Source organism: Mus caroli, unplaced genomic scaffold (assembly GCF_978045245.1).
Source record: "Mus caroli unplaced genomic scaffold, Mus_caroli_1 scaffold_15, whole genome shotgun sequence".
NCBI lineage: Eukaryota > Metazoa > Chordata > Mammalia > Rodentia > Muridae > Mus > Mus caroli.
This window is the reverse complement of record NW_028227270.1, coordinates 96,198,202-96,220,918: the sequence shown is the minus strand read 5'-3', so window position 1 is coordinate 96,220,918 and position 22,717 is coordinate 96,198,202. Positions and strand designations below refer to the sequence as shown.

At 44.7% G+C, this 22,717-nt stretch overlaps 2 protein-coding genes across 4 annotated transcripts in view; one reads left to right on the top strand and one right to left on the bottom strand.

Moving 5' to 3' along the window:
• Positions 1–16,954, bottom strand: part of Aldh5a1 (aldehyde dehydrogenase 5 family member A1) — a 36,753-nt gene extending 19,799 nt beyond the window's left edge. The window contains exons 1-2 of the mRNA XM_021180175.3: positions 16,637–16,954; positions 1,169–1,252 (exon numbers count right to left, since the gene is read on the bottom strand). Of these exons, the coding sequence (XP_021035834.1) occupies positions 1,169–1,252; positions 16,637–16,954 (402 nt within the window). The remainder of the gene's footprint in view (positions 1–1,168; positions 1,253–16,636) is intronic.
• Gpld1 (glycosylphosphatidylinositol specific phospholipase D1) overlaps positions 16,736–22,717 on the top strand; it is a 53,761-nt gene continuing 47,779 nt past the window's right edge. The window contains exons 1-2 of one of the 3 annotated variants that reach the window (XM_029468336.2): positions 16,736–16,989; positions 22,336–22,387. The gene's annotated coding sequence lies outside the window, so the exon portion shown is untranslated. Of the gene's footprint in view, positions 16,990–19,684; positions 19,700–22,335; positions 22,388–22,497; positions 22,638–22,717 lie in introns of those variants that run through there. The other 2 variants (XM_085831201.1, XM_021179909.3) reach the window with 2 other exon arrangements.

Here is a 22,717-nt window from a genome sequence, read left to right as displayed (position 1 = left end):
TTCCCAAATATTAACTCACAGTGTGAAGTCTCTTATTCTGTGAATGAACTAATGGCACAGTTCACAAATTTCAAAATAATGAGAAAATAAAAAACAGAGTAACAGAAGAAAATAACTTGGGCCGAGGTTAACTGCACAAGATCGAGCCAGTCAAAGTTCTAGCACCAGGGATCATGAGCCCATGGGGAGCAGAGGAGAGGTAAGCAGTCCATGGCTGCTGGCGGAGGGGCGTGACTTTGATATGAACGGGTGGCCATTGCAGGTTGCCCATGCCATAGTGTGTGGCCTCACACCCTCGACTAGCACTAGCTGAACTAAGGTCATTAAAAGGAAGAGGACATGGAGTGAGGAGGGGGCATGCTGAAAGGGTCCAAGGTGAGTTGGTTGGCCTCGGGGGAGAAGGAGACTGATGGAAGAAATATAGATTGCATACATGTATGAAATCCCCCACAAATAAATAAGAAATATTATATTTAAAAAAAGGAAAAAGCTGCCTCAGTGGTTAAGAGCACTGGCAACTCTTCCAGAGGGTGTGGATTTGATTTCCGGCACCCACAGAGTGGCTCACAACCATCTGTAACTCCAGTTCAACACCCTATTCTGGTTTCCACTGGCATTTGTACTCACATACATACATACATAAATACACATGAATAAATAATAATATAAATATTTTTAAAACTAGAATGATTTTAAAGATCATTAGCTCTAAACGAAGCTATTACCCAAATCTTTGTTCTCGTTATTTTACGAGTGTCGTCTGTGTGTCTGTGCGTGCGTATGCGTGCAGGAGCCCACAGATGTCAGAGGCATTGGGTTCCCCAGAGCTGGAGATATAGGTAGTTGTGACTTTCCTGATGTGAGTTTGGGGAACTGAACTTGGGTTCTCTGCAAGAGTAGTGCATGGTCTCAACTGTTGAGCCATCTCTCCAGCCCCCAGCTCCCCAACCAATCTACTTTTTACAAATTTGCATCAAATATACTAGAGCACAGAAATTTTGTTTTAGCAAATGTGTTTTCTGAGCACCATAATGACTTAGTCCCTCATCAAAGGACCACATGTTAAGCTGCAGGACAGCAGTCAAGGGAAGCCAGGCGCATTCCCATGCTCTGGTCCAACCACTCCAGGACCCTTCCTCCCAGCAGCAAGCCAGGATCTTCAACTTACACTCTCGGCTGTTATGATCTTGGCAAGGTCGTCCTTATTTTGTATCATTAAGTCGTACCATTTACGGAGTAATGAACTCCTCTCCTGGAAAAGAAATGAGGCAGAGTAAGGGAAGCAGAAACCGGCCTGAGTAGGGCCACAGGCCTCATCCGGCCGGAACAGCACCGGTGTAGCTAGAGTGCAGGGTCGGCTGACACCCGCCAGCTACCCACGACCCCCGCCACAGGATTTTGAGACTGCTGGTGAGTGGAACACAGCTTCTGCTCCAATCTTTAAACAGTGACAACGACAACAACTAACCCCAGAGATTACCAGATGGCGAAAGGTAAACGTAATAATCTTACTAACAGAAACCAAGACCACTCACCATCATCAGAACCCAGCACTCCCACTTCGCCCAGTCCAGGGCACCCCAACACACCGGAAAAGCTAGACACGGATCTAAAAGCATATCTCCTGATGATGGTAGAGGACTTCAAGAAGGACTTTAATAACACACTTAAAGAAATACAAAGGAACACTGGTAAACAGGTAGAAGACACTAAAGAGGAAGCACAAAAATCCCTTAAAGAATTGCAGGAGAACACTGCTAAAGAGTTACAAATCCTTAAAGAAAAACAGGATAACCTAATCAAACAGGTAGAAGTCCTTAATGAAAAACAGGAAAACACATCCAAACAGATGATGGAAATGAACAAAACCATACTAGACCTAAAAAGGGAAGTAGACACAATAAAGAAAACCCAAAATGAGGCAACACTGGAGATAGAAGCCCTAGGAAAGAAATCTGGAACCATAGATACGAGCATCAGCAACAGAATACAAGAGATGGAAGAGAGAATCTCAGGTGCAGAAGATTCCATAGAGAACATCGGCACAAAAATCAAGGAAAATGTACAATGCAAAAAGATCCTAACTCAAAACATCCAAGAAATACAGGACACAATGAGAAGACCAAACCTACGGATTATAGGAGTGGATGAGAATGAAGATTTTCAACTCAAAGGACCAGCAAACATCTTCAACAAAATTATAGAAGAAAACTTCCCAAATCTAAAGAAAGAGATGCCCATGAACATACAAGAAGCCTACAGAACTCCAAATAGGCTGGACCAGAAAAGAAATACCTCCCGACACATAATAATCAGAACAACAAATGCTCTAAATAAAGATAGAATACTAAAAGCAGTAAGAGAAAAAGGCCAAGTAACATATAAAGGCAAGCCTATCAGAATTACACCAGATTTTTCACCAGAGACTATGAAAGCCAGAAGATCCTGGACGGATGTTATACAGACACTCAAAGAACACAAATTCCAGCCCAGGCTACTATACCCAGCCAAACTCTCAATTAACATAGATGGAGAAACCAAAGTATTCCACGACAAAACCAAATTCACACATTATCTCTCCACGAATCCAGCCCTTCAAAGGATAATAACAGAAAAAAACCAATACAAGGACAGGAACCACGCCCTAGAAACTACAAGAAGGTAATCCCTCAACAAACCTAAAAGAAGACAGCCACAAGAACAGAATGCCAACTTTAACAACAAAAATAACAGGAAACAACAATTACTTTTCCTTAATATCTCTTAATATCAATGGACTCAACTCCCCGATAAAAAGACATAGACTAACAAACTGGCTAAACAAACAAGACCCAACATTTTGCTGCTTACAGGAAACTCATCTCAGAGAAAAGGATGGACACTACCTCAGAATGAAAGGCTGGAAAACAATTTTCCAAGCAAATGGTATGAAGAAACAAGCTGGAGTAGCCATTCTAATATCTGATAAGATTGACTTCCAACCCAAAGTCATTAAAAAAGACAGGGAGGGACACTTCATACTCATCAAAGGTAAAATCCTCCAAGAGGAACTATCAATCCTGAATATCTATGCTCCAAATACAAAGGCAGCCACATTCATTAAAGAAACTTTAGTAAATCTCAAAGCACACATTGCACCTCATACAATAATAGTGGGAGACTTCAACACACCACTTTCACCAATGGACAGATCGTGGAAACAGAAACTAAACAGGGACACAGTGAAACTAACAGAAGTTATGAATCAAATGGATCTGGCAGATATCTACAGAACATTCTATCCTAAAACAAAAGGATATACCTTCTTCTCAGCACCTCATGGTACTTTCTCCAAAATTGACCACATAATTGGTCACAAAACAGGCCTCAACAGATACAAAAATATTGAAATTGTCCCATGCATCCTATCAGATCACCATGGACTAAGGCTGATCTTCAATAACAAAATAAATAATAGAAAGCCAACCTTCACGTGGAAACTGAACAACACTCTTCTCAATGATACCTTGGTCAAGGAAGGAATAAAGAAAGAAATTAAGGACTTTTTAGAGTTCAATGAAAATGAAGCCACAACATACCCAAACTTATGGGACACAATGAAAGCATTTCTAAGAGGAAAACTCATAGCTCTGAGTGCCTCCAAAAGGAAACTAGAGAGAGCACACATTAGCAGCTTGACAACATACCTAAAAGCACTAGAACAAAAGGAAGCAAATTCACCCAAGAGGAGTAGACGGCAGGAAATAATCAAACTCAGGGGCGAAATCAACCAAGTGGAAACAAGAAGAACTATTCAAAGAATCAACCAATCAAGGAGCTGGTTCTTTGAGAAAATCAACAAGATAGATAAACCCTTAGCCAGACTCACTAGAGGGCACAGGGAAAGCATCCTAATTAACAAAATCAGAAATGAAAAAGGAGACATAACAACAGATCCTGAAGACATCCAAAACACCATCAGATCCTTCTACCAAAGGCTATACTCAACAAAACTGGAGAACCTGGATGAAATGGAGAAGTTCCTAGACAGATACCAGGTACCAAAGTTGAATCAAGATCAGGTTAATGATCTAAACAGCCCTATATCCCCCAAAGAAATAGAAGCAGTCATTAATAGTCTCCCAACTAAAAAAAGCCCAGGACCAGATGGGTTTAGTGCAGAGTTCTATCAGACCTTCAAAGAAGATCTAATCCCAGTTCTTCACAAACTATTCCACAAAATAGAAACAGAAGGTACTCTACCCAACTCATTCTATGAAGCCACAATTACTCTGATACCTAAACCACAAAAAGACCCAACAAAGATAGAAAACTTCAGACCAATATCCCTTATGAATATTGATACAAAAATCCTCAATAAAGTTCTTGCTAACCGAATCCAAGAACACATCAAAACAATCATCCATCCTGACCAAGTAGGTTTCATCCCAGGGATGCAGGGATGGTTCAATATACGGAAATCCATCAACGTAATCCAGTATATAAACAAACTCAAAGACAAAAACCACATGGTCATCTCGTTAGATGCGGAAAAAGCATTTGACAAGATCCAACACCCATTCATGATAAAAGTCTTGGAAAGATCAGGAATTCAAGGCCCATACCTAAACATGATAAAAGCAATCTACAGCAAACCAGTAGCCAACATCAAAGTAAATGGTGAGAAGCTTGAAGCAATCCCTCTAAAATCAGGGACTAGACAAGGCTGTCCACTTTCTCCATACGTATTCAACATTGTACTTGAAGTCCTAGCCAGAGCAGTTTGACAACAAAAGGAGATCAAAGGGATACAAATTGGAAAAGATGAAGTCAAAATATCACTTTTTGCAGATGATATGATAGTATATATAAGTGACCCTAAAAATTCCACCAGAGAACTCCTAAGCCTGATAAACAGCTTCGGTGAAGTAGCTGGATATAAAATTAACTCAAACAAATCAATGGCCTTTCTCTACACAAAGAATAAACAGGCTGAGAAAGAAATTAGGGAAACAACACCCTTCTCAATAGTCACAAATAATATAAAATATCTTGGCGTGACTCTAACTAAGGAAGTGAAAGATCTGTATAATAAAAACTTCAAGTCTCTGAAGAAAGAAATTATAGAAGATCTCAGAAGATGGAAAGATCTCCCATGCTCATGGATTGGCAGGATCAACATTGTAAAAATGGCTATCTTGCCAAAAGCAATCTACAGATTCAATGCAATCCCCATCAAAATTCCAACTCAATTCTTCAACGAATTAGAAAGTGCAATCTGCAAATTCATCTGGAATAACAAAAAACCTAGGATAGCAAAAACTCTTCTCAAGGATAAAAGAACCTCTGGTGGAATCACCATGCCGGACCTAAAGCTTTACTACAGAGCAATTGTGATAAAAACTGCATGGTACTGGTATAGTGACAGACAAATAGACCAATGGAATAGAATTGAAAACCCAGAAATGAACCCACACACCTACGGTCACTTGATCTTCGACAAGGGAGCTAAAAACATCCAGTGGAAGAAAGACAGCATTTTCAACAAATGGTGCTGGCACAACTGGTTGTTAACATGTAGAAGAATGCGAATCGATCCATTCCTATCTCCTTGTACTAAGGTCAAGTCTAAGTGGATCAAGGAACTTCACATAAAACCAGAGACACTGAAAATTATAGAGGAGAAAGTGGGGAAAAGCCTTGAAGATATGGGCACAGGGGAAAAATTCCTGAATAGAACAGTAATGGCTTGTGCTGTAAGATCGAGAATTGACAAGTGGGACCTCATGAAACTGCAAAGCTTCTGCAAGGCTAAAGACACCATCAATAAGACAAAAAAACCACCAACAGATTGGGAAAGGATCTTCACCTATCCTAAATCAGATAAGGGACTAATATCCAATATATATAAAGAACTCAAGAAGGTGGACTCCAGAAAGTCAAATAACCCCATTAAAAAATGGGGCTCAGAACTGAACAAAGAATTCTCACCTGAGGAATACTGAATGGCAGAGAAGCACCTGAAAAAATGTTCAACATCCTTAATCATCAGGGAAATGCAAATCAAAACAACCCTGAGATTCCACCTCACACCAGTCAGAATGGCTAAGATCAAAAATTCAGGTGACAGCAGATGCTGGCGAGGATGTGGAGAAAGAGGAACACTCCTCCATTGTTGGTGGGATTGCAAGCTTGTACAACCACTCTGGAAATCAGTTTGGCGGTTCCTCAGAAAATTGGACATAGTGCTACCGGAGGATCCAGCAATACCTCTCCTGGGCATATATCCAGAAGATGTCCCAACCGGTAAAAAGGACACATGCTCCACTATGTTCATAGCAGCCCTATTTATAATAGCCAGAAGCTGGAAAGAACCCAGATGTCCCTCAACAGAGGAATGGATACAGAAATTATGGTACACTTACACAATGGAGTACTACTCAGCTATTAAAAAGAATGAATTTATGAAATTCCTAGCCAAATGGATGGAACTGGAGGGCATCATCTTGAGTGAAGTAACACAATCACAAAAGAACTCACACAATATGTATTCACTGATAAGTGGATATTAGCCCAAAACTTAGGATACCCAAGATATGAGATACAATTTGCTAAACGCATGAAACTCAAGAAGAATGAAGACCAAAGTGTGGACACTGTGCCCCTTCTTAGAATTGGGAACAAAACACCCAGGGAAGGAGTTACAGAGACAAAGTTCGTAGCTGTGATGAAAGGATGGACCATTTAGAGACTGCCGTATCCAGGGATCCATCCCATAAGCAGCTTCTAAACGCTGACACCATTGCATACACTAGCAAGATTTTGCTGAAAGGACCCAAATATAGCTGTCTCTTGTGAGACGATGCCGGGGCCTAGCAAACACAGGAGTGGATGTTCACAGTCAGCTATTGGATGTATCACAGGGCTCCCAATGGAGAAGCTAGAGAAAGTACCCAAGGAGCTAAAGGGATCTGCAACCCTATTGTTGGAACAACATGATGTACTAACCAGAACCCCGGAGCTCTTGTCTCTAGCTGCATATGTATAGAAAGATGGTCTAGTCGGCCATCAATGGAAAGAGAGGCCCATTGGACTTGCAAACTTTATATGCCCCAATATAGGGGAATGCCAGGGCCAAAAGAATGGGAATGGGTGGGTAGGGAAGTGGGGGGCGCTATGGGGGACTTTTGGGATAACATTGGAAATGTAATTGATGAAAATATGTAATAAAAATATTAAAAATTAAAAAAAAAAAAGAAATGAGGCAGAGAATTGGGAAGTGCAGGAAAGATGGGTTGGCACCCTTGCCCTCCTAAGCACCGGTTATGTGTCTAGCCTTACACTTGGAGGAAGAATAGTTCACCTCAAGTGTCAACCTCACCAGGCTGGGGGATGCCCCAGTAGCTAGTCAACGTTTTGGGTTGGTTTATGGGTGCTTTTTGCAGAAGAGTAACATCTGGGAGAGACAGATACTGAGGGAAGGGGACGAATTGGAGCAGGGTATAATGTCACATATGTATGAAGAAGCCACCGTGAAGCCAAGGAGGAAGCTGAGGCAGGAGGATTGCCTTTGCCCAGAAGTTTGAGGCAAGCCTGTATCCATTCAGTGGTGGAGCTATCCCTGAACTTCTGATCATCCTATGCTGGGATGACTGTTGTATGCCACAAGCCCAGTTTGTGGGGGCTGGGGATTGAACCCGGGGAGTCATACATGCTTGGCAAACTCTCTACCAAATAATCCACATCCCTAGTTCAAGAAGAACAGACTTACTCTCATCTGCCTGGATAACCATGCAATAAGCAAACCTAGCATGTCATTCTGCCATTGTAACCACGCCGAAGTCTTTACTTTTATAGTTACACTTGTTAACAGAGAGCCGGTGGCACACAGAACACAGTTGCCTCTGGAGAATGTCCCTTTTCTAACAAGCTGGATCTTTTCACATCTCAAAACTTTTGCTGAGGATAAATCTTCAGGAACAGAAAGATGCCAGCACTGCCTTGAAAGTAAGGGCATTGCTATCACGCAGGATTTCACCTATTCTCACTTCATAAAGCGCCAGACGAGAGAGAAAACGTATTAAAATCCAGGAGGCCTGGTTCTGAGAAATGACTATGCCTCTGTCTGTGGGCCTGGAGATGTGTTCAGTTGGTAAAGTGTTTCCCTGACACGCATGAAGCCCTGGATCGCATCTTTAACTCAGCATAAATCTGTGCATGGCAGAACATGACTAATCCCAGCACCAGGGAGCTGTAGGTAGAAGGATCAGAAGTTCAAGGGACTCACTGACTACATACCAAGATGCCAGCTTGGGCTACATAGGATCCTGTCTTAGGGCAAAAGTGAATGGCCTGCTATGTGCTGTTAACAGGGTACCATGCTTAGTCAGAGAAAGAGTGAGAGAATCTAACATAGCAGAACTATAGACATAAAACATAAGAGTCTGGGCTGAATTAATCGTCCAACAATTAAAAGCAAATATTGTTCTTGAAAAGGACCCAAGGTTGGTTCCCAGCTGGTAGCTCACAACTATTTGTAATTCTATCTGAGACCTCTAGGCTCTGTGGGCACTGGCACTCACATGCATGCACAAGTGTACACACACACACACACACACACACACACACACCAAACAGGTGCGCACACGTGCATACACACACATGCATGCAAACAAGCACACACAATAGACACACTACATATAATTAAAAATAAACTTTTTTAAAGGTAAGATTCTGCCTTTATGTAGAAAATGCAATACCTAGGTTGGATTTATATAAACCAGGGGAAGTCATGAATAATCCTCATATGCAAAGCCCTTGGCATGGCAGAGGATGGAGTGAACTGGGTCTACCTCACAAACAGGTAACCCCAGGCTCTCAGAATGCTATTTTATCTAGGGACAGAATAGGGACAGGGTTTCCTAGAAGCAGCAAAATAAAATGAGGTCATTAAGGCTCATCCTAATCTAATATTAATGTTGTCATTCTAAAAACAAGATGTGGCTGAATATAGGATCCATGTCTTTAATTCCAGCACTCAGGTAGTAGAGGCAGGTGGATCAATGTGAGTCTGAAGTCTACACTGTGGGATCCAGGCCAGCCAGGAATATATAATGGGAAAAAAGGAGGTGTGTGTGTGTGTGTGTGTGTGTGTGTATTTGGGCACAGATATTAAAACACATGCAGAAACAAGACAAAACAAAACAAACAAACTAAAAAACACCTGAAGAGACACAGGGAAACAGACATCTATAAACCATGTAGAAAGGTCTGGATGAATCCTGCCCGCTTGGTCTTCAGAAGAAGCTGCTGCTGGAATCCTTCGATTTTAGACATTAGACTTTAAGTCCAAGAGAGGACATTTCTGTTTGTTAAGCTCCTTGTTAGCAGCATCTTGTTACAGCAGTTGTAGAGTGCTGACAGATACCCCTGCTTACGATGAAATTATACCATGATTTCACACTGGTAGTCAACAACAGCCTAAAGTGAAAATGCTGCTAACACAAGTAACAGGCTGAGAAGCTGAGCTCTGCAACATGATAGAAAGCCAAGAACTTCTCATAGCACAGCAGTCTCATTGCTGTGGCCCAGCATCAAGAGGGATATGACACTGCAAATGGCTCATCCAAGAAAAGATCAAAAGTCTCAATTCCATGAATCCCTTCCACTGAATATGCACTGTTCTCAAACTACCATACAGTGGGAAAACCCTAACCTGACTAATAAGTTGAAGGTGCCCTATCCTCCATAACTGTGGGGTGTGTAGATGTTCAAAACTCAAACAGGGTCTCAGAAAGGCAGAAGGGTGGACAGTAACATGTGGCTCCCATCCCAGCTCCTCTGCTAGAGTTCCACACCCCACCCCCGTCTCTTCATCCACAACATGATTCATATGCACGCCTCGTAGGATCTTGAAAAGACTAAACACATCACTTAGGCAAGCACCAGGAATAGTACTTAGCCTTCACAGTCATCCACAGCCTTATTCCCTGAACTTGTGACTGCTACCTTAGATGTCAAAAGGGGCTTTGCTAATATGATCATGGATTGAGAAGCTGAGACTATTCTGTATTTCCAAGTGGGCCCAGTGCAACAACAAGAGAGACTGTAACTGGACAGAGTCAGAAGGTCTGATGCAACCAGAAAACCAAGTGTCAGAGGGACGAAAGCCCATTGGCCAAGGCACCTGGAAAAGACAGGAGAAGAAATTATCTCCTGGAACTTCTAGGAGGAAAAAAATCCTTGCAAACTCAAGCTGTGTGTGAAGGTCTATGCTTTAATCCCAGCACTTGGGAAGCAGAGGCAGGCTGAGCTTGTCAGAGTTCAAGGTCAGGCTAGTTTACATAATGAGTTCCAGCTTAGCCAAAATTACACAGAGAAACCCTGTCTTAAAAAACAAAACAATTGGGGCTGGTGAAGTGGCTTAACGGGTAAGAGTACTGACTGCTCTTCAGAAGGTCCTAAGTTCGAATCCTACCAACCACATGGTGGCTCACAACCACCTGTAATGAGATTTGACGCCCTCTTCTGGTGTGTCTGAAGACAGCTACAGTGTGCTTATTTATAATAATAAGTAAATTTTACAACAACAAAAAAAGTTGCACCTATATCAATATCAAACACCTTTTAAATCAGGAGTGGGGAGTAAATATATAAACCTTACGTGATATTTTTTTCTCTTGCCAGGTTATCCAATGTGGTGGTTTATCTGACAATGTTTTTGATGCCTGAGAATTTGTGGGCAAACCTAAACATTGCCAGTGTATGTGATTATGAAAGTAAATAATAATCTCAGATTACTGCCTGGGCCTACTTCTGGTTCTGTTCTCTGTTTCCTGGCCTAGTCAGCCCAGTGTAGAGATCCACCATGTGGTCCAATCACCATGTGGTCCAGCCACCACTGAGCTGTGTCACCATGCCTTTTCCACCATAAGAACCCAAACGCCCTTGGTGAGCCGGATTCCAATCTTCCTCCTGTAAGTTGCTCTGTCAGATATTTGTCTAACTGGCATGCATCTTCTAGTTTGCAAGGTGGGAAAAGGTCATCCACACATGAAAGGAAAGATGTAAGGCTGATGATGAGGTGTGTATGGACCAGTTCTGCTGCTTCAGAGAAAGGAGAATAGTGGAAGGCCAAGTGACTGAAGTTACACAGAGCTAGACCTGCAAGAACACATAGACTGTGGCGGTGGGAGGCGAATGGCTTAGGGAAGGAAAGGGAAATTACACTTAGAGAGGGAGAGATACAGGCAGTGCAGACTCAGGGAAAAGGAGGGTGAGCCTCATTTCCTGCCTTTGTGCCCCACTGTTTCCTTCAGGGAATCTATGGAACTTCTCCCTCAGTAATGTTCCGGCACCCAGGGACACTTTCAAGAAGGAAGTTCCCCTAAGAAGCCCCAGGCTCTTGTACTTTTGGAGCTGAAACATGTTCCTGCTTTAGGGTGGAGGCTATGGTTGCATGACAGAATGATGTTGCCAATTTCAGAGGGGCCCCAACACCAGTAGTTGGTTGCCAAACTACCAAGGGGTCTAGAAAAGCTCCCTGCACGCCTGCACTGCGACATCACTATGTGCCCTTAATCTTGGTGAACCACTGTGAGTCTGTAAAGTAATGCTAGAATATCCAGGAATCAGGTCTGCCCTACTCCCCCATGCCCATCTCACTCCCTGCCCATTACGCCCACAGCTGAGTGTACACGTAGCACCTGCATGCATGACTATGCTAAAACAGCATGACTGAGGGTTTATTTCATCTTACAATCCACCATCAAAGGAAGTTAGTTAGGGCATGAACTGGAGGTAGAAGCCTGGACACAGGAACTGATGTGGAGGTCATGGAAGAGGGCTGCTAACTGGCCTGCTCCCGTGGTTTGCTTGGCCTCATCTCTTATGTATCCTAGGACCACCTGCCTAGGGAAACACCAAGTGCAGTCACCTGGGCCCTTCCACATCAATCAAAAAAAGCACTACAGGCCAATTTTATGGAGGTGTTTTTCGATTATGATTCCTTCTTCCCAGACAACCCACCTTGTGTCAAGTTGACATAAAACTAGCCAGCACAACTGCCCCCTTGTCAATTTCACACACAAACACACCACTTTAGCTATAACCTTTCCTTTCTTGATGTTCTCTATCACGTTAACATGAATCTCACTATTGTAAAACATTCCTATTTTTAAAAGTCCCACAATCTTTACAAATTCCACACTTCAAAAGTTCAGTTTCTTTAAAACATCTCAAGTCTCTCTAAAACATTGAAACTCTCTTTAAAATACCCAACATCTCTGAGACATCCAAGGTCTCTCTAAAAAAATCTTTGTAAGCTTTCAAAATATTTCTAAATTTCTGTACTGGATGGTTTTGTGTCAACTTGACACAAGCTGGAGTTATCACGGAGAAAGGAGCTTCAGGTGAGGAAATGCCTCCATGAGATCCAAGGCATTTTCTCAATTAGTGATCAAGGGGGGAAGGCCCCTTGTGGGTGGTGCCATCTCTGGGCTGGTAGTCTTGGGTTCTATAAGAGAGCAGGCTGAGCAAGCCAGGGGAAGCAAGCCAGTAAGGAACATCCCTCCATGGTTTCGGTAATGAACAGTAGTGTGGAAGTGTAAGCTGAATAAACCCTTTTCTCTCCAACTTGCTTCTTGGTCATGGTGTTTGTGCAAGAATAGAAACCCTGACTAAGACAATTTCCAAAGTCTCTTAATTGTAAGTTCTTATAAAACCCAAAATAAATTAAACTCTTTTTTTTCCCAAGAGTGAAGAACCAGGCACAGTTGCAATCAGATCAGAGCAAAACCAAAGCTCAACAGCGTGAAGTGCATTATCAGGAGCTCACGATCTTAGACTCGGCTGTGGCACTTCTCCATCTCTGCCATCCACAGCACACACAGCTTATCTCACAGGCTCAGGCTGGCTCCACTCCACAGCTGCTGCTGTCCTTGGTGACCATCTCATTATCATACTCCAAATGATCTCAGAAATGCTGGGATATCCTGCTGCAGATGGGCTGCGCCTTCACCAATGGCCTCTCCTATGCTCTCCTCAGGGACTCTGACCCTGACACATGGTGCCAAGCCGCACCCTCTTTGCGACCCCTTCAATCCTAGGGCTTCTACTACAGCTGAGGTGCACCTTCATCAGTGGCCTCCCCAGGGTTTTCAGGGACTCTAGCCTTACCACAGAGTGTCAAGCCTCAGCTGCTCTCAAGGACCCCTTCATGCCTTTAAAACCTGGGTAACTCTTATACTACCAAAGTTAGCTTCCAGCATGAGATAGAGCCTCAACCCACTCTGGACCACAGCTTCTGTGGAAATACCCCCAGAAGATTTCTTCTCAGTGTTACTGGTATTTTTTAAAAAAATCACCACTAATTTCTCAGTTCCTAGTGACCAGGACTGATTATCTCAGCAAAGCAAAAGTTTCCTCACTTCAGTAGCTCTAATTTAAAATACCACAAGAATGGCTTTGGTAGAGCCTTTAAGGGACTTCTAAACTTCCCTTTGGGATTTCCCAAGCCAGGCCTCCATCATTTGCACTACTCTTAACATCAGCTCCCAACCTCCAACCTCCTCCAGAACAGCCCACTGAGCTCCGAGCACTCAACAGCTTTTCCTCTGCAGAGTTCAAATTGGTACCACAGTCCTCCCAAAGCACACGGGCAGGCCCATCACAGCAATGCCTGTATCTGGTACCCATTTCTGTTTCCATTGCTGTGCTAAAGCACCATGGCCAAAAGCTACTTGGGGAAGAAAACTATCTTCTTTTATCCTACACTTCTGCATCACAGTCGGAAATTAGGACAATAACTGGAGGCAGGAACCTGGAAGCAGGAACTGATGCAGAGGCCACGGAGGAGAGCTGCTGACTAGTTTGCTCGTCACGGCTTTCCCAGCCTCCTCTCTTATATACTCAAGGGCGCTCAGGGTGGCACCATCCACAATGGGCTGGTCCATCTCATATCAACCAAGATCATCTCCTACAGGTCTTCCTATAGGCCAGTCATTTTATTAAGATTCCCTCTTTTCAGGTGACTTACTTGTGTGAAGTTGACAAGACAATCCAGCCAGCACACACCCAGCACTGTCGAGCTCTACGACAGCGATAGAAGTGAAACTTCTACATCACGTCTAGCTTGATGCCTCTTTGTCCCATCACTCAAATATTTGGTGTCTTCAGCAATAGGTCTCACCATCAGGTTCTGGGAGGTAACCAACAGCACTGGCAAGAGCCTTTAATAACACTAAAGACCTCTCTTTCTTTTTTAAAGTCAGATGGAAACCTACCGTCTACTATAAAAGCTTCCATAGATAGAGGGATTTAAAATAAGTTACTCTCTAACAGGATAGCAACGCCCTTTAAAGCCTCACATGCTGACAAATAAAGAACCCAGTACCAGCAATGGATAACGTCGTTTGGAGTTGTTAGCCACTGAGGTCCCATAGACCTCCAAACAGTCCGGGTTACTATTGATTGTGGATTCCTACCAGCTAAATCCATAGGGAAAACAAAATTATTTTCTTTATAAAGTTAGCATGCCTCAAGAACTTCCTTATTCCAAAAACAAAGAAACAACAATAACAAAAGCAAGCACAGGCCTGTTCATCGGCCACAGCCCTCTTACAGCCTCTTTCAGAACTCCCATTACCATTATCAAAGTCTACTGGGAAATCCTTGGCTGGTCCACAGGTCCTGAATGAAGCAGCTCCTTCCTCCCCAAGCTCTGTGACAGCTCCTTGCATCTCTTCTTAGTTCTTGGTCCACTCTAGGCCACAAGGGCCTTCTTGCTGTTCTGGCAGCCCAGTAGCCATGTTCCCGAGTTGCTCAGGATCTCCCCTTGCCTCTCTTCATCCTTATACCTAATATCCTCAGAAAGGCCAACCCTGATGTTATAGGAGAAAATGTGCCCCCTGCTAGAGTGAGGTGTTGAAGTCCCGAGTCACCTCATCAGTGCCTCAGAATGAGTTAACGTCTTTAAAGAAGTGACTAAATGCAGCTAGGCCTTCAGTCAACAACTGGTCCCAGAAGAAGGCCATGGTGATAGAACCACACGGACCAATTGGAGAAAAAGCATGATGTCTACAAGTTTGGGAGAAAGGCCTCAGATGAAACCAGGCCTGTCGCCATCTTGATCTCTGTTTTAGGGTTTCTATTGCTGCAACACAACATCATGGTCAAAAAGCAAGTTGGTGAGGAAAGGGTTTATTTGGCTTACACTTCGACAACATTGTTTATCATGGAAGGAAGCCAGGACAGGAACTCAAACAGGGACAGAAACCTGGAGGCAGGAACCTGATGCAGAGGCCAATGAGGGGTGCTGCTTACCAATGGCTTGCTCTGCCTGCTTTATTATAGAACCCAGGACCACTAGACAAGGGATGCTACCACTCACAATGGGCTGGGCCCTCCTCCACTGATCACTAACTAAGAAAATGTCTTGTAGGCTTCCCTATAGTCCAATCTTATGGAGGCTCCTTCCTCTCTGATGACCTTAGCTTATTCCAAGTTCACATAGAACTTAGCCAGCACAGCCTCTGACTCTGGCCTCAGGAATTGCAGGAAGACACACTCCTGTCACTGTAAGCCGCCCAAATGGCCACCTTGACCTCTCCTCTGACCTCTGGGCCTGCGTGTGTCTTTTGCCCCCACATTATTCATCAGCTCCAGCACACTTCCTTGCTGTTTACTGCTTGCAGTTTGGATCTCCAAAACATCACGTGAGCTCTATAAGGGACTGGATTTCCTTAAGATTCATTTATTTTATGCATATGAGCGTTGGCTTGCATGCGTGTATGTGTGCCTTCAGCAATCCCCTGGAACTGGAGTCCCAAACTGGTGAGAGTTGCCCCGGGAGCGCTGAGAACTGAACCCAGAAACTCTGCAAGAGCAGCAAGTACGTCTCAAAGGGCGAATCGGTCTCCAGCCTCCCCCAACCTTTTTTCTTGACTCTGTATTCCAAGCACCTCCAGAAATACATGGCATCCCCAGTAGCTACACGCAGGGTGGACCAATGTGAAGGCTCTGGTGCTTGTACCCCCATCAGGAGACAGCAGCAGGAAATGAAGGATAAAGAGACTATGATTTCATGGGGTTGGCTGCAGGGGTACTATCAAAAATAAAGGAGGAAGAATTTTTCTAAAATAATTTTCTGTCCTCACCTCCACTGTCCAGGAATCTCTGTTAGTAAGCGCTAGTCCTTACCCATTTAGACCTAAAGTCAGAGAATGCCCCTAGACTTTTCCCTCCTCTAAACAAAGCTCACATCTCCTTTCTCAGTGTCCTTGACACAGCTCCTACACATACAGCCCCAACATGCAACCTACATGTACAGATACACATTCCCTACATACAGCTTTCACATACAGGGCTCTCTTCTTCCTTATACACACACACACACACACACACACACACACACACACACACACACACACACACACTCAGATAGGCTGGCTGACATACCTCACTTTTATTATGCACACCTGTCGATACATGTAGGAAGGGGATCTGATAACCGTACGCATGCTCCAAACTTATTTATCTCTTTTTGTTGTTTGCTCTGGCTTTCCGTACTGTGTATCCCGAGGAACCGGTTTCACTTTGTTTCACTCTGTGAATCTCTGCCTCCTTCTAGGCCGGGATCCCGCACCAGCGGTGCTCTCACCTTGACTGAGACCCCTTTCCAGCTGTTGAAGGCATCGTAGGCGGCGCGCACAGCAGCGCGGGCCTCGGGTACCCCGCAGTCGGCCACGGTGCCCAGCTTGGCGCCGCTGGCCGGGTCGTACACCGGGAAGGTGGCGGGGGCTGGGAGCCAGCGGCCGCCCACGAAGCTGTCCCCACGGAGTAGGTCGGCGTGGAAGCCAGCGGGGCCGCTGGCGTAGCTGCGCCGCAGGGCTCCTGTGGGCTCCGGGCGGAGGCGGCCGGGAGGCGGCAGCGAGGGACGCGCGGCCCAGAAGCTCCGCAGCAGAAAGCAGGTCGCCATGGCCCGGCAGTAGCGGCGACACCAGCAAGGGACAGGCAAGCGAGCTGCAGGATCTCAGGGGTCGCGGGAAAGCGGGAGCCCGGCGGCGGGGACGCGCGGGGTGGCGGGGACGCGCGGGGTGGCGGGGACGCGCGGGGTGGCGGAGACAACGAGAGCGCCCTCTCTCTGAGCTGTTGAGATTGGAGCTGCGAGGAGCCAGAGCCTGAACTGGTCTGTGTTCCCCACGGGTCCTTCTCCAGGGCCTGCGAATGGCAAGACTCCCAGCAAGATGAATTCGTGCACATAAGTCACTTTTCTCATTGTCGGATGCTCACCTGTCATTTCTTTAGGCCTTAATTGTGACGGGAGCACTTTCTGTTCCCCAGTTCCCCAGTCCCAGCAATTTGCACTCCGTCTAAAGAAGGCACCAAAGGCCAAACTCGCGGTTTCATATGCTCGGGCTACTGAGCATTGGAACTGAGGATCACTGTTCAGTGAGGGGTGAAGTGTGGCTCAGTGATCCGTCCCTTGCATGCTTTTCTACATATCCCCTTCATGAATTCGGAGCACAGAGCTCCTGAGTACTGGGATTTGGGGCAACCTTTCAATTAGGGTTGAAGTGAGGCTTCCTCTTGCATGCTTTCTGTGTGTGTCCTCTGTTGGTCCTGAGCAGGGTGCTCCCAAGCCACTGCCCTTTGCTTCGTGACGTAGCTGCAGTACATCAAGCAACTAACAGAGCTGAAATTTAGTAACTGGAAACAATCAACCTAGAAGTAATAATAAGCCCGGTGTTGTGGCCAGCACTTGGGAGGCTCTCGGTGAGTTTAAGGCTGAGACCCTATTTTTAAAAAGAAATCAATAGGGGTGTGAGGATTGAACATACCACCATCACCTTAAACAACATCTTCATCTTCCTGTTACATCTGGGCCCCAAACTCTGCAGAAGAAAGAAACCCTAAGTTTTAATATGAATAAAAGAAATAGCAGGTTTGTGTTCAGAATAAGTGGAGTCAAATGTTGTTGTTATTATTGAGAAAACATGTTACTATGCAGCCTAGGATGGCCTACATCTCGCGGTCTTCCTTCCTAGAGTTCTGCAATTACAGGCAAGCACTACATGCCCCAGTTAGAATATTGTATTTGCAAAATGCCTTGGATGTTCTTTTAATTGTTGGATGTCTTCTGCTGAGTCAGAGCCTCTCAGTTTTGTGCCAGATACATCTGGCAGAAGTCTCAATAGCAGAATTTAATTGTGTGTGCAGGTAGGTGTGCACACATATGTGCTGTGTGTGTTCACTACTTTGTCCTGTATTTTTTAAGGGAATTGGAGCGAGAAGCGATCAAGATAAGGAGGGCCTCTGGTGGCTTTCTCAGCTATCGCAAGCTGGCCGGCCTGGATGCCTGCTGCCTGTAGGGGGCGCTCTACTCATAGACCATTCTATCTTCTCTGGGCATTCCTTCAGATCTTGTCTTAATCACTGTAGACCCCAAACTTGAAATCAGCTGTGTGTCTCGGGATCCAATATAGAATTCACTGTCTCTCGTTCTCTCTCTCTCTCTCTCTCTCTCTCTCTCTCTCTTTTTATTTCTGTAAAGATTCATCTTGAAAAACAAAAAACAAAACCAGAAATAAAAGAAAAACATCTTGTTTGGTAACCAAAGCCAACGTCAAATTCACCATGTAGCCCAGGCTGGTCTTGAACTCAGGGAATCCACGGTATCAATCTGAGAGTATTCAAGCAAGTCACCGCTCCTGGCTTGAGAAACTTTGTAAAAGCTCTGCCTACTCTCCTTTTCAGCTGAGTTGCCCGCCTTGCATTTGCGCCCTAGGAGTAACACCGAAGTTTCGTAGCACTTTCACTGTTTGTTTCTTTGAAAGTGAAGAAAAAAAAAACCCACAAAAATTCCCAAAAGCCTAAGCACACAATATTTAGGTTTAGTCTTACTATTAATCTTCACAGCCACGCGGTAGTAAAATCATGCTTTTACTTCCTTGTTGAAGGAAGGAGCTCACCAAGGCAACTGTCCCGATGGTCTGAGAAGTTCATTAAGTAACACCCGAAACTTCCTACACTGATTCTTCTCCCCAGCAAGCCCCCGTTTGGAGTGGAAACAATTCCCTCCAGGCTCTTCCCCATGACTCCCGGATCTTGGATGGGTGCTCACTAGGACCCATAGGAGAAACGCAGCAGGGGTGGGGGGAGGAGGGGGAGGCGCGGAGCCTCTTTTCCCCTTAGGTTTCTGGGTACCATGAGCTTCCAGTTCCTGGCTTTTAAGACTTTACCTATTTATGTGAAGAACTGGAGGGTTGCCAGGACTGATTTTTTTCCCCCTTCTACCACGTGGGTCCCTGGGATTGGCCTTAGGTCATCAGGCTTGGCTGCAAGCACCAGATGAGCTATTATTATTCCTAACAGTGACATAGAAGGCTATGCTTTATTTTGAACACTAAAATTGTATCTAAAGCTGGTCTTGGGGGCTCAGGCCTGCATTCCCAGCACAGAGATGTAGAGACAAAGAGATGGAGAATTCAAGGTAAGGGCTGGGGAGATGGCCCAGTGGGTAAAAGTGCTTGCCTTACAAGCCTAATCACCGGAGTTCAATCTGCAGAATCCATGTAAAAAGGTGGATGCAGTGGCCATACCTGCAGTTCCACCACTCCTATGGCAAGGTGGGAGCTGAAGACAGACAGATCTCCCAGATGCACCAGTTAGCCTGGAGTACTCTGAGAAGCAGAAAGATGAAGAGAGACCTTGCCTCAAGCAGGTGTGTGTACACTGAAACTTGTCCTCTCATCTCCACAGGTGTGGGCACGTGTGCACATGCACACACACACACACACACACACACTTAAATAAATCAAGGCATAACTCAGCTACATAGATGGTTTGAGGAGAGCCTAAATTACATGCAGCTTTATAAAAAATATTGTTTCATCATTTATCTGCATAAATAGTTCCCTACAGATGTAGGGATGTCTCTACATCTCTGTGCTGGGAGACTAGTTTTCATTTCAACTGAAATTGGCTTCATCCAACTTTGTTTTATACCCATATCTAAATTTTTAGAAATAATCTTATACTGACTAACCTGAATGTAAAGTTGGTTTATTGATAGGAAAGAAATCAATAAATGGATAGGGAATATAGCTCAGTGTTAGAACACTTGTCTAAAATGAAGGAAACCCTGGATTTGATCCCCCATGCCACAAAACCCAAACTAAACAAAAGTCAACAGGGAAAATAATAGAAGTCCCTGGTGAGTCTTTTGGGTGGGGGAGTTTTCTTTTGAATGATAGTTGTGAAGTATATAGTATACTGATCGCCACTTAAAATGCATGGTGCATTGGCTCATCTGATATCCACAATGACCCACAAGGTGGAAACTATTATTACCTCTGAGTCACAGAGAAGCAGAAGCATATTTTAATAACTTGCACAAGGTCCCTCAGCCTGAAGCTAGCAGGATTGGTATGCAAATGAGGCACACATTCTCACAGGCTCCTAGGATACCTGCACCCTTGCTTTTCAACTTGTGTTTGCATTTCAGAGAAGCTCCGGGTGATGGAATCACACTGTCTCTTTATAAAAAAGGCCTGCGTTAGCAAGGGGGATAGCAGTAGGGGGGAAAATATTTTCATAAACATGTGGGCATGCACGATATAAGGATCAGAGGTCAATATCAGGTATCTTTCTCAATAGCTTTCCTTCTCTTTATCTCTGAGATGGTCTTTCTCCAAACCTGGAGTGCATTGATTTGGTTAGGCTGGCTGGCCAATGCACTCCAGGAATCTGCTTACCTGTGCCTCCCCTGCCCTGGAGTTACAGGAGCACACGACTGTGCCTGGCTTTTAAATGCTGGTAAGGATGGGAATTCGGTCCTCATGCTTGTGATTTCATGAGTAAAAGGCATCTCCCCAACATTTCTCAAAAAAAAAAATAGCAACATTATCACATAGCCATCACATGGCACTGAGGGATTCCTCCAGTTTTTGTTGCATTAACAAATATGGTCATTCTAAGCTTCAATGTATAAAATATGTAAAGAATCCGGGGTTAGTACTGGTTAGTAATGGAACCTGTAACCTTCTCTGGTGTTTTATGTGGCTTGGTTTTCTTATATCTGCCTAGATAGCTCTTTTAGGCAGGGTTTTTTCCTGGTGATTCTTGCCAGTCCTCTATCTGCTATCTTCTCCTTGTTGTTTTAAGCTTTTTACTGCATTTATTTACTTGTGTATGCGGGTGGAGACTCAGTCCTCTCCTTCCACCTAAACTCAGGTCATCAGTCAGGCTTGGCGGCAAGTATCTTTATCCACCGAGCCATCTTGCCAGCCCTGTTGTTGTTCTCAAGAAAAGGTCCCAGTGTGGTCCAGGCCAGCCTCAAACTTCCATCAGCCATCCGTTTTCAGCCTCTAGAGTTCTGGCACTACAGTAAACGCCATCACACCCAATTTTCCGTTATTGGCTGACTATTCTTGGGTGCTCTTAGGTCCTAATTTAGCATCACTATCATCTTACCTGCAGACTTTAGGAGGCTCAGAGGGAGAGGCAGGCCAACTGAGACTTCAGCACGCAGAGTAGTACTGGGGGATCCGCCACAGACTGCGGGTGCCTAGGACAAGAGAACACAGAGGAGGGCTTATTCATCCAAGGGACAGCTGGTTCCCTACTCCAGTTGGGTGTCATGTCACAGAGGGGTGTAGGGTCAGGAAGTCAGTTCTTTGGGTTTTTATTTTGTTCTGTATAGAGAGCTAAAATTCTAGATTTATATGTCAATTTTCTCACTTACAAAAAGTTAGTCTGATATGCTGAGCTCACACCTACTGTCCCAACACTGGGAGGTACAAGCTGGAGAATTTGGAATTTTAGGTCATCTTTGGCCCCATAAGAAAGCCAGAGCTATAAAACAAAGTGATGTAAGTTTATAAACACCCTGCTACCCAATTAAAAAACAAAACAACAAACCAAACCAAACCAAACAAACAAATCAAAACTTGCAGCCTGTGGCTTAAAGGCAGTTAGAAGCAGTCAGGACCAGTGCCCCTGGGTGGAGAGAACTACAGAAACCATGTCTACGGGTTTGAATGGGGCTGAAGATTACATAACCGACTGCTGCCTGGCAGACAGCCGGCTCAAATTATCCCGTCTTTTGTTCATTCATCCCTTCCCCTTGCCTAGCCCAAGGATGAATACTGTTTCCTCAGTCTCTTGGGAGCACCCTGCTGCTCTGAGCACTGACAGTGCATCATTTGGGTGTTAAGATCACCATCATTTATGTCCACGAATGACCTGGATTGCTACCCTGTTTCTGATTGGCTACCTTATGATGAGTCTGTTCTGAGCCCAGCATTTTCCAGACCCTTGTCTCTTCGCCTTAATCTGCTTCCTGCCTCCACCTTGCAGGTGCAGTCAGTGTCTTTGGGCTGCAGGAATCCTCCCTTGCAACACATCTCGGGTAAGTCCTGTTGGAAGAGCCAGAGTAGAAGGCCAGGAGTGGCTGGGGTTGTGTAACATGTAGAACTGGCAGTATCTGTTGCCAAACAACAAAAAGAGAAGCCGGTTCTAGGTGATCACCATAAACGCTTTCCCAGCATGCACTTGGGGCTTGGGAGGATGAGGAAACTTTGATAAGTGTGAGGTGAGGATATTGGAGATGCCGCTCGTGGACAGCCAGGTAGTATCGGAGTGACCGTCAACTGGCACAGGTAAGTGTCCGGTTTGGAAAGTAAGGTGAAGGCAGCTTTGATTTGTCGAGCCAATTGAGGGTTGGGGGGAAATCTGGGTG